Source organism: Mandrillus leucophaeus, unplaced genomic scaffold, assembly GCF_000951045.1.
Source record: "Mandrillus leucophaeus isolate KB7577 unplaced genomic scaffold, Mleu.le_1.0 Scaffold578, whole genome shotgun sequence".
Taxonomy (NCBI): domain Eukaryota; kingdom Metazoa; phylum Chordata; class Mammalia; order Primates; family Cercopithecidae; genus Mandrillus; species Mandrillus leucophaeus.
Genome location: NW_012106230.1, coordinates 1517583 through 1529485, shown reverse-complemented (window position 1 = coordinate 1529485; position 11903 = coordinate 1517583). Strand labels below are relative to the sequence as shown.

The window sequence follows — 11903 nt, the reverse complement described above, 5'->3', positions numbered from 1 at the left end:
TTTGTCAGAGAGAGTTCACCCTATTAACATAAAAAATGTGTAAATGAATACCCATCAAGGAGTAGAGTTAGGGTAAGAAAACAGACCGTGGAAACAAAACATTATTAACTATCAAATTATGCAAAATGATGACAAACGGGATTATATGAAGACACTAAAATTCTAAATATAATTGCATTTTCAAAATTTTAAACTCTTTTTAGGTAAACTGTTCATCAATATTCTATGGCCATGAAAAAGAAATGAAGTATTTACTACTTTCTGAGAATTTACATATTTCACATGAAATCTAGTTTGAGGAATATGTATATGTGTAAGGTACTCTGCAAAGTAACATCCAACACTAACTTCCAACTTAAAGTATATGTATCTACACTCATTTGTGATTTCCTCCGGTGACTAAACTTAGCCCAATTTTAAGCACATTGTGAATGAACACTGTGTCATCTTTCACAATATGGGTGCACATGGAGGAGAAAATATGCTTAGTAATTAGAGTCTGTACATGAGGTAAAGCATCACCCTGTTACATTGAACCTCTTAGTTTATGAAAGAGTTACCTTTAGATACTGTTCTCTGAGCTAGGACTTTTACATGTGACCATTTATAATAGGACCCTATTTATAATAGGGACAACAATATCCACTGCAATTTTACTGCCTCACATATGTCTTGGTGATTGCTTTGTTGGCTGCTTCTTTCACATCCTTATTTCTCAGACTGTAGATCATTGGATTCAACATAGGAATTACTGTGGTGTAAAACACGGCCACCATTTTCCCCCGCTCTATGGATTCCTCAGTGGGTCTCCTGAGATACATGAAGATGAGGGTCCCATAAAACATAGAAACAGCCGTCAAGTGGGACCCACAGGTGGAGAACGCCTTCCTCCTGCCATCGGCAGAGCGCATGTGTAGCACAGCTACTACAATGAGGGTGTAGGAGATGAGGACCACTGACAGGGAATATGTGAAGTTAATTCCAGCAATAACAATCATTGTGATTTCTTTGATGTGCACTCCCCCACAGGCAATCTTGATGAGAGGAGGATCTGCACAATAGAAGTGATTGACTTCAAAGTTTCCACAGAAGTATAAGCCATAAGTCCATAGTGTGCATATTAGGCTGACAGAGAATCCATAGACATAAGGCACAGAGATGAGCCGAACACACACAGTCCTGGACATTTTACTGCCATAAAGCAGAGGGTTGCAGATGGCCATGTACCTGTCAAAGGCCATCACAGCCAGGATATAGACCTCCACGTGGACAAGCGCAATGAAAAAGTAGCACTGAACTAAGCATCCCACATAGGAAATGCTTTTTGTCTCTGATAATAAGTTTTCCAGCATTTTGGGGGTAACGTTGGAGGAGAAGCACACGTCCACAAAAGACAGATGACTCAGGAAAAAGTACATGGGGCTCTGAAGCTGAGGACTGATGCCAATCAAAATGATCATACCAATATTTCCCAGCAGAGTGATCATGTAAACCGCTAGGAACACCACAAAAAGGAGAACCTGTAGCTCCTGACGACAGGTCAGCCCCAGGAGGGTAAATTCTGTCACATCCGTGAAATTAGGCATTGCCTTAGTATAGGCCAAGTCTGTGTTGCCTATGGAGAAATTTTTTTAAAAAGAGGGTAAATGGATTTGTTTTATTCTTGAAACTTTGTCCTTATTTTAATTCAAATACTTTACAAACAATGTACACTTTGCAAAATGTACAATACGGGGTTTAAATATACTATATGTAAAATGAACTGAATACATAACACAATAGGCACGTCAGTTTTAGTTCTGAGCTAAGTTCCCTTTGCTATAGATGTGCATGATTGTAGTTTCACTTTTTTGGCTCACCATAAATGTCAAACTAGGTAAAGAGCTGCAGATGCTGTGGTCAGAGATTTTCCTATGTAAAAATTTCTGATCTCTACTGATTTCCTGCCACTAATAAAATTTGACTTGGGTTAATGTTACTACTGTATTAAGTATAAAATGTATGAAATAAAGCATCAAGGCATCTAAGAGACATAAACTAACACTACTTCATTTTGTTTCAGTCATTGTGTAATGTACTTTTCTTATTTTACACAAAATCATTAGCGCTTTAGCGTTTAGCAAAAGTTACTGTGGGTTTTGCTGTTACTTTCAATGGCAAAAATGCAATTACTTTTGTACCAACCTGATATTAGTTTGTTTTGCTTACCTTAAAACTCCTTAAACTGTCTTGCTAAGTAGTTACATTTAACAGAAATTCAGAAATAGTTACACATGCGATTTCTACATGCCCTGATCTCTAGATTCACTAAACATAACACAATAATCCAGTATAATTAAAATTCTCTAAGAAATATTTTTCTAAAGGCAACAGTCTCAATCTTGTAATATTTGTGAGAATAGCTGTTATTGAATGTTCATAAAAACTCTTCCATGAAAACGTCCTATAAAACAGGTTTTATTTGCTTGCCCATTTTGCAAATGAGGAAACTAAACACTGAGAGATTAAGAAAGTCTCCCTTGGTCAGAGGTCTACTAATTAGCAGAACTGGGATGCAAAAAAAATCACTTTTGTGATGTGTCTTTGACAATATTCCATTGCTGCATCTTTGATAGCCTCTTCTACCGTTGTATTTATTTTCATTTAAAATTCAGTTTGCTCATCTTCCACAATGGGAGGAAGTTATGTCTTTCACAGTTCATCTTCAATGGACTTTTAAGAGCTTTGGTTACCCTAAAGCAGCCTAAACCACTGAGATAGTAAATCACTACAACTCTCTACTTCTCCAAGTTTATCATCCCAGGATCAGATGATGATGATTTCCAGGAGAAAATAAATTTGATACATAAATGTGTAATCATCTATCAAAATAATCAAGAAGATTGAATTTGCAATTTACAAATAAAACCCAAAATTCATTTCTATTAACATTTCAGGAGTTTTTAATGAAGAAAAACAGTGAAGGTATAAGTTACTGGACCAATCATGCCCCTATATCCCCAACTCCATTCATACATATATTTAAACAATATTATGAAAGTTAATAGTTTTTGCCTGTAAAGGAGAATGAGAAGATAAAAAATGTGAAATGAAATGAAGAGTTTTGCAAATCTTCATTATAATAAGCTCATTCTTACAAAGTTTTGAATAAACCAGGGATAGAAATACAAAAAGTTCCCAGTAATATAATTTCATACAAGAAGACACTCTGATAACAAATAAGTCTGTGAATAAGGTATTAGTTTGCTCTTCAAGAGAGAGTGATAAAAGATTTGACTACATCAATCTCTATTGTATTGAGTGAAGAACTTGCAGACCTACCTTCAGCATACAGAGTAGCAAATGGTAACTTCTCACTATTTATAATAATGTCTTAAACATTAGGAACACTGGGATCATCTCCCTAGGGGACTATTCAGGTAATTACGAAAAAAATAGTAAGTAAAATTCGACACACAGCTCAGATTTAGGGGCAGTTAAGGAGTGTGGATGAGAAGAAGAAATTTCAAATAAAATAGATCAAAATTCTTTATCAACAATGTAATCTTATCTCTCACTTTCACATGGGTTCTGTCATCTCTTATTTATACATTGACAATTATGCATTTCAGCAAAATATTGATTTGAATCATTTAAAATTTCAGTGAGTCCCTTTCTGGTTGGACAACTGTTCTAAAAAGCGCCATCTGTCAGGATAAATGATCTTAGGAATGCATGTCCCGTGCATCTCATGGTTGTGTTCAGATGTCAGATGCCTCAAAGAATAAATCCTTGGTAAAATGAGCGCAAGTAGAAGTCATTACTGAAGTCAGTCAGGTCTGGGATTATACCTTGGTATAACACTTTCACTATGCTGCCTTGGATGAGCGATGCACTTCTGAGCCTCAGTGTACTCATCTGTAGAATAGGGAAACTATTATCTTACATTTTGGTTGAAATAATCTTAGAATAATGTAGGGATAACTCTCTTCCCAATGGTTGCTGTATGTGAAGCACACAAAAAGTTGTCATTTTCTTGTGCAGTTTTACCTCTAAACAGTTTACTAGTATTATCTTACCACTTCTTTAAGATTCTGACTAATACTATCATTACCTTTAAGAATAAAAGTATTCCTATGTAAAATAAGTATGATGTGCTAGTCACAGTGGTTTATACTTGTAATCCCAGCACTTTGGGAGGCCAAGGGAGATGGATCTCCTGGGGTCAGGAGTTCAAGACCAGCCCGGCCAACATGGTGATACCACATCTCTACAAAAATACAAAAAGTAGCTGGTCATGATGTCAGGTGCTGGTAATCCCAGCTACTTGGGAGGCTGAGCAGGAGAATCGCTTGAACCCGGGAGGCAGAGGTTGTAGTGAGTCGACATAGTACAACTGCACTCCAGCCTGGGTGACAGAGCAAAACTCCCTCTCAAGAGAAAAAAGAGAGAGAGAGAAGTAAAGTTTACAAACTTAAAAGTGACTGAGTGGGTGACAAAAAGTGACTTGTCCAAGATCATCCACAAATTCACTTGAAATTTGGAAACTCAAACCAGAAACTTGGTTTGACCACTGACTTTGACTCATCATTCTTTATAACACTAAACTAACTCTCCAAAAGAATAAACAGAAACGCATTTTGCCTTTGAAAAAAAGAGGTAGCAAATGTGTTTTGAAAGCACTTTATGCTTTTATGCTGGGATTACAGGCGTAAGCCACCGTGCTTAGCATATCATACTTATTTTACAAATAAGAATACTTTTATTCTTCAAGGTAAGGTTCAAATTTACCTGCCAGCATGCTGAAAGTGATCAAATGCTTTCAATACACATTTTGAAATTTATTAATAACAAGAAACTAATTTGGCATATCAAGAGTTCCCACAAAATGGCAAATAAAAGTTTTTATTGCCAAGATAAATTACTTTTAACTTTGGAGTAATCCCAAAAGAATCTGAGTACCTTAGACATTAAAAGTCTCCAGAGGTTTGACATATTTCAACAGGAGACATAGTAATACTATAATCAAATCTAAATTAGTAATTTGTTTATGTATGCAAAAGGTTTTAAAATGCAGCCCATGATTTATGTGTACGTATGTGGAAATGAGTTCATTGCACTTATAGTTTCTCTTGATGTAAATAAAATTCAATCATGGACAAAGAAGAATGCTTTTTTACACTTCCATCAACAGCAGATAAACATTTCTTTTTCTTCACAACCTTACAAGCATCTAATTTTTTTGGCTTTTTGATAATAGCCATTCGTACTGGTGTGAGATGGTATCTCACCGTAGTTTTGATTTCCATTTTGTTAATCATCAGTGATGCTGAACTTTTTCGTGTGATTCTTGGCCTCATGTATCTTAGTTCATCCATTGTGGAAGACAGTGTGGTGATTCCTCAAACACCTCAAAACAGAAATATCCAGCAATTCCATGCCTGGGTATATGCCCACATGAATATAAATTGTTCTACTATAAAGACACATGCACATGTATAGTCATTGCAGCACTATTCACAATAGCAAACACAGGTGATCAACCTAAAAGCCCGTCAGTGTTAGACTGGATAAAGAAAATGTAAATTCCATATACATCATGGAATACTAGGCAACCATAAGGAAAAAAAATGAGATCTTGTCCTTTGCAAGAACATAGATGGAGCTTGAGACCATTATCTTTAGCAAACTAATGCAGGAACAGAAAACCAAATACCTCATGTCTCAGAAATGTGAGCTAAATGTTGAGAGTACATGGACACATAGAGGGGAGCAACACACATTGAGGCCTATGAAAGGGTAGAGGTTTGGAGGAGGGGAAGGATCAGGATAAATAATTAATGGGTACTAGGCTTAGTACCTGGGTGATGAAATAATGTGTACCACAACCCTCTATGACACAAGTTTACCTATAGAACAAACCCGCGCACCTACCCTTGAACTTAAAAGTTAAACAAAAATAATGCTTTTTTCTCAGATGACATCCATCTTATTTTATATTCACATCTTTGCAGATAATTTTTAATTTTTTAAATGTATAATTTAAAATGTATAAATTACATTTCTTTAGCTGTATATTGTTTGCATCAAAACAGAAGGTGATTATTTATTTGACCTGAGGATGTAGATTTGATGAAATAAGTTAAGCTGTAGCTTCATCCTTATGCTTCATGACCATAAGGTTTGAGAGAGATGTCAAATTATGTTCCCATTATAATGTCAGAGAATGTTATCGATAACAACAAATAGTGTGTCCTAAATACTGAATTTATTTCAAATGTAAAAGCTAACTAGAATATATAAGTGCCATTTCTTGGTCACAGGTATACCAAATATCCCACATGAGTGGAATGTAATTCATTCTGTGGAATTTGGAGAGCCATGGTTTTACAATGACAGCTTCTTCCACTAATTATCCTCCTACTCTTCAGTCAGAGTGAAGACACCAGCAGGGGCAAACCAGAGTCTGGTGATGGGCAATCGTAGAGTTGAAACACAGCAGTTCCCAGGATCTGTGAAAGAGAGACACTTACCATGTTGTGTTTCTTAAGAAACACCAAAAACTTAAAAAGCATGAAATACAATAATATTGTTATTTTCCAAGTAGTAGTCTCTGAACAGACCCTACACAACATAATGAAAAACGCATTAAACAATAAATAATCTCATAACAGTTAGTGAGACCAATATTTTATGTCTTCATATTGGAAAACCAAATTAAATGTCATGGGTTTTTTTTCTGCCCCAAATTTGTTTTTAAGTGGGCAAATAAATATTTCTTAAATTCATGCAACTGTACTTTTCATTAAGAAAAAGTCTTTTGGTTGCAGCTAAGTATTTGAGCAACTTCCCTTAGTACACCTATGAACTTTGGTTCACATCACTGTTTCAGTTAATTTATTCATATGTAATTAATCTCCGTACATCAACAGAAATGAATCATTCCACCTTACATTTTCTCAATTTGCACCATTTTTATTTTTCTTTTCAACCCACAGAATATCTTTATCTTAGTGTTCATAGGCACTGGGTAATAACCGTTTTCCAAACAAATAATAGAAGACAAAATTAAATCAAATTTGATTTTATTTTGTTTAACATGATCTACTGATCACTTCTGTCATGGCCTCTTTCACATCCTTGTTCCTCAGACTGTAGATCATGGGATTCAACATGGGGATCACTGTGGTATAGAACACAGCCACCATCTTCCCCTGCTCCACTGACTCCTCTGAGGGATGTCTGAGATACATGAAGATCAGAGTACCATAGAATATGATGACAGCTGTCAGATGGGACCCGCATGTGGAAAAGGCCTTCCGCCTTCCTTCTGCTGAGCGCATTCGCAGAATGGCAATGAGGATAAATAAATAAGAGATGATAATTACAGTCAGGGAATATGTGAAGTTAATGCCGGCAAGTATGATCATTGTATATTCTTTTACAAATGTCCCGGCACAGGCCATTTTGATGAGAGGTGGATCTGCACAGTAGAAATGGTTGATCTCAATTTTTCCACAGAAGTACAAGCCATAAGTCCATAATGTTGCTGCCAGACTCGTCAGAAAACCATAAATGTAAGGGAAGGAAATCAGTCGAATACAGACAACCCTTGACATTTTACTGCCATAAAGCAGAGGATTTCCAATCGCCATGTATCTATTAAAGGCCATCACAGCAAGAATAAAAATTTCCACATGGACAAGCGCAATGAAGAAGAAACACTGTACTAAACAGCCAGCATAAGAAATTGTTTTTTTATCTGATAACAGGTTTTCCAACATTTTAGGGGTGACATTGGAAGAAAACCACACATCAACAAATGACAAGTGACTGAGGAAAAAGTACATGGGGCTGTTAAGCCGAGGACTGACCTTGATTAACATGATCATGCCAATATTGCCCACCATGGTGATAATGTAGACCACAAGGAAGACGATAAAGAAGAGAACTTGCCATTCCTGATGGCTGGTTAGCCCCAAAAGAATGAACTCTGTCACATCGGTGAAATTGAGCATTTTCTCAATTCTAAGTCAATATCAGTTACAAAATTTTTGATAACTAAAATAAAATAGACGAAAAAATTAGGATGTTTACTTATTAATTTATACCTTTAGATCCTCCCTTTATACAATATCTATAAGCACACTGCATTATTTTCACCAATCTTTTCTCAGTGCTGTTACGTAATAGGCTCTACAATGAATAAATGTGGACAGTCCCTATTATGTAACAATTATACAAAGTATAATTGTATACGCTGATATTAAGTATTGTGAGTAGTCACATTTCCAAGATTACTTAACTTGTTAAATCTCCCTCATTTCCAGTGATGGCATGTTTGGAGTTTTATATTTTAAAGATAGTTACAGGGGATTATAGTTATTTTCATAATGGAACTTTAAAAGTGTACATTTTTACCTAATCTCTTGTTCATTATAAGCATATTCTCAATGATTAGAGAAGAAAATCATATGATTAAATAATTCATCAGCCTAAAATGTTATAAAATATTTTTAATCTAATCTCATTTGCATTATTTTCAAGTAATGAAAAACTGATGATAGTAGCCATCAAAGTCAAGTTAAAGGGTGAATTATTTGTCCATGTTCACACTGTATCAACATGTCCTGGATATGGACTCCCTCCTAACTCTAGTATAAAATTATAATCCACTAGATATTATATACTGTTATGTTCTAGAGATTCAAAGAGATGTACAACATACAGATTAATGTCAGTACTTATGAAGCTACTAATGTAAATAAATACTTTCTAAAACTTGGATGTATTCTTACAGAGGTATAATAGGGACAGAAATTTAGGAAGTGATTGATTCTCCTTTGAGGGTTCAGTGGAATTCTAGGAAGATTTCTTGTATATTTTGCAAATTTATTTTCAAATATAGGATGTATCATATAGGAAATTTCTTCTAGAAAATGTTACTCAAATTATATTTCTAAGAAAACATTAGTGTTTGGCATGATCTTACTAGATATAATAGAGAATAATCCACAAGTTTTTCTCCATCAAATGGGACATCTCTTTGCCCTGTCAAATCTCTTAGTGATTCACAGTCTACCTAGTAAAGTTATTTACTGTACACATCATTCGTTTAATATACAAATTTACACTCACACGCTCCCACACACACTCACACACCTCTCTCTATGTATATACATATGTGTGTTTATATATACACATATACCTATAAGTATGTAAACATACATAAAGCTTATATATATTTCTCTCATATATGTATGAGATATTAATTAGATATTTTGTCATTAATTAGATATTTTGTCAATGAGCAGTCACATTCTGTGGAACACAGAGTGCAAATATATCTAATAAGAATCTTGAGACAGCCTTTCAGCAGGAAATATATTTGTTGGAGATGGGATTGTGTCAAACCTTCTAATGGCTATATATTATCATTACAGCAAATGATTATTCCCAAGACCCTTCTTGTAACCTGCAACGTTAAACTGTATTCAATCACAATGTGATGAAATTTATCCGTATTATTACTGGTTAGCAGTTACCCAAAAAATTAGCAGTCAGGAAGGTAAATCTCAATGGATAATGAAAATAAGTGAATATTTACCCATAGTAATAATCCAAAACTTTTCAACCACAAACTTGGAAAGAACATTTTTCTATGACTAGAGGAGAAAATTACTAGCTGAAACAGATTACATTCTACATGGCTCCAGAGGTTTGGTCTAATTAATAAAAATTTGAAGGATTAATTAGTAGGTACATTTTTTTAAATGAATAATAGTTAAAGTTCTAAAAACTATGTATACTGTCTTAGAATATATTTATATATAGACTGCAAAATACTTAGAGTTGTTAAAATCTCTAAGGTCCTTAGATTCGTATCCGAACAGAAATTACAGGCATATCAACAGATAACTCTAGATTTCTGATTCAACAGTTTATGCCCGCGGCTGTCCGAAATGTTCTTGCTGGCAATAGAGTGATTCTTATTTGGAAAGTCATATCTCATTCCGTGCTGAAGGGTGATTCAGCACAAACAAGGATGTAGAAGATGGCATTGTCAGTACTCTCCAAAAGCTAAATACAAAGAGCCCTGAGTGATGGTTATCCAGGTGATGAATAGCATTAGTAAAATTACAGGAAACTAGGGGTTAGATATGATCCTAGGGGGTGCAAGGTGTACAAAGAAATAGAGATTAGGGGACCTCAAGAGTATTTAGAGAATTTCCTCATTACCTAAATTAAAAAACACACACATAATCTTTCCTTATTAAATTACTCTATTTCAAATTAAATTGCCAATAAATATGGATTCTTTTCCAGACCAGGTATGAAGCAGTATTAACTATCTTAGTTAAAGAATTCTGTTCTATCATCAGAGTTTAGTTGGATCCAGGCTCTATGACTTATTTTATAAAACTGCACTTGTCTTATTCTTGTTTTGTTTTGCTTTTACTTTTTATGTTCCTCAGCAGGACTTAATAATAATAATAATCATTTCATTGTGTGTTTGTGAATATGAAAAGATATATATTAACACATAATACATATGAAAATGATTATCAGATACACTCCTTTATTCATTTGTAATTATCAAATAATATAGTCTTACTGAAAATGTATCTCTCTTTTATGTATCTCAACACATACACACATAACGTAGATAAAATCATGAATGCATTCCTATAAATCGTAAAAGAAAATAAAATCTCCAGTGCAAGCTCCATCTGACAATTCTAGATAGATACATTTTTCACCAACCTGAGAATGAAGAGAAATATTCCCAATGTGGATGCAGAGTTGAAAAGTGCATGCTATATATGGGAATGGTAAACACTTTCAACCTGACGAAAGAGAAACTGGGAAAAGTCCACAGTGGAAGTCTCCCTTAACTGCTGATTAGAAAGCAAGGAGCAATTAAGATTTTTTTTCCCATAGAAATGGTCCTGTGGAAGAAGTGCATCTCTAGAGAGAGAGCCAACTGTTGAGTGTGTGGGGTTTTTTCATTAGAGTTTTCTACAATTTTATTTTCCCCCTAACTCCAGTTATTTCGAATGAGTACTAAAATCAAATACAATTTGGGAGGGGATTTGTATCACGCTAAACCTGTTTATGGGGTAATCCAAACTGTGTATATCCAGTTCATGCTCTATACTTCACATTCTCTGCTGTAGGGTTTTTCAGGGAAGATGAGTCAACTATTATTCCCTCTAATTAAAAATATAGCATATAAAAGCAGAAAAAAATACATTTTCTTCAATTCCCTCATTTTATAAATAACAAAAGTATTACTCCAAGTAGTAGTAGTAATAATAGCAGCAATAATGCATTTTTGAAGTAACACACACCAGATACTGTGCTAATTTAATTATTGTAACTCAACCCTGAGGCAATTAATATTATTATTTTATAGACAAGAAACTGAGTCTTTCAGAGGTTCAGTGACTTGATCAATGTCACACTTTCAATGAACTAGATTCCTGATTCCAGAATTTGTACCATTAACCCATCTCATCCTTTTGTCCAACAAGTAACCATTACAGGAAAAGAGACCAAATTTCTTATTTCCTAATCCTAAAAGACTCTCATTTTTGTTACATGACTGGTATACATGATACATTCTATCATGGTCTTTATGGACTTAAGGTAACACAAATCTGTTTTTGTATAGCCAAACAATTGTGGATTGTTTCAGTGTCATGTGCAGTTGTCACTTTACTTGGGTGCCTGAAAATTTTCTCCCACAGCTGAAACTTGCTCCCTCTTCTGGCCTCCCCACTGCCCCTATGTTAACACCAGCCATGTTTGTGTTCCTACAAAACAATCTCGATTCTCATTTATTACGTTGTGGAGAAAATTGCTGGTTTCTCTACTCATACCTTGTTCCTTTTTCATGGTAATACAATTTTGATAAAAGGGCC

General features: G+C 34.8%; 2 protein-coding genes across 2 annotated transcripts; both read right to left on the bottom strand.

The window, feature by feature from the left end:
- Nucleotides 1-653: 653 nt before the first annotated feature.
- Nucleotides 654-1586, bottom strand: LOC105552893 (olfactory receptor 5M9). The gene has a single exon (XM_011998718.1). It carries the CDS (start codon nt 1584-1586, stop codon nt 654-656), a length of 933 nt encoding a protein of 310 aa, XP_011854108.1.
- A 5407-nt stretch (nt 1587-6993) lies between these two features.
- On the bottom strand, nt 6994-8031 carry LOC105552892 (olfactory receptor 5M3). Its single transcript, XM_011998717.1, has one exon. The coding sequence runs from the start codon at nt 7995-7997 to the stop codon at nt 7074-7076; it is 924 nt and encodes a 307-aa protein (XP_011854107.1). The 5' UTR covers nt 7998-8031; the 3' UTR covers nt 6994-7073.
- Nucleotides 8032-11903: the final 3872 nt, after the last annotated feature.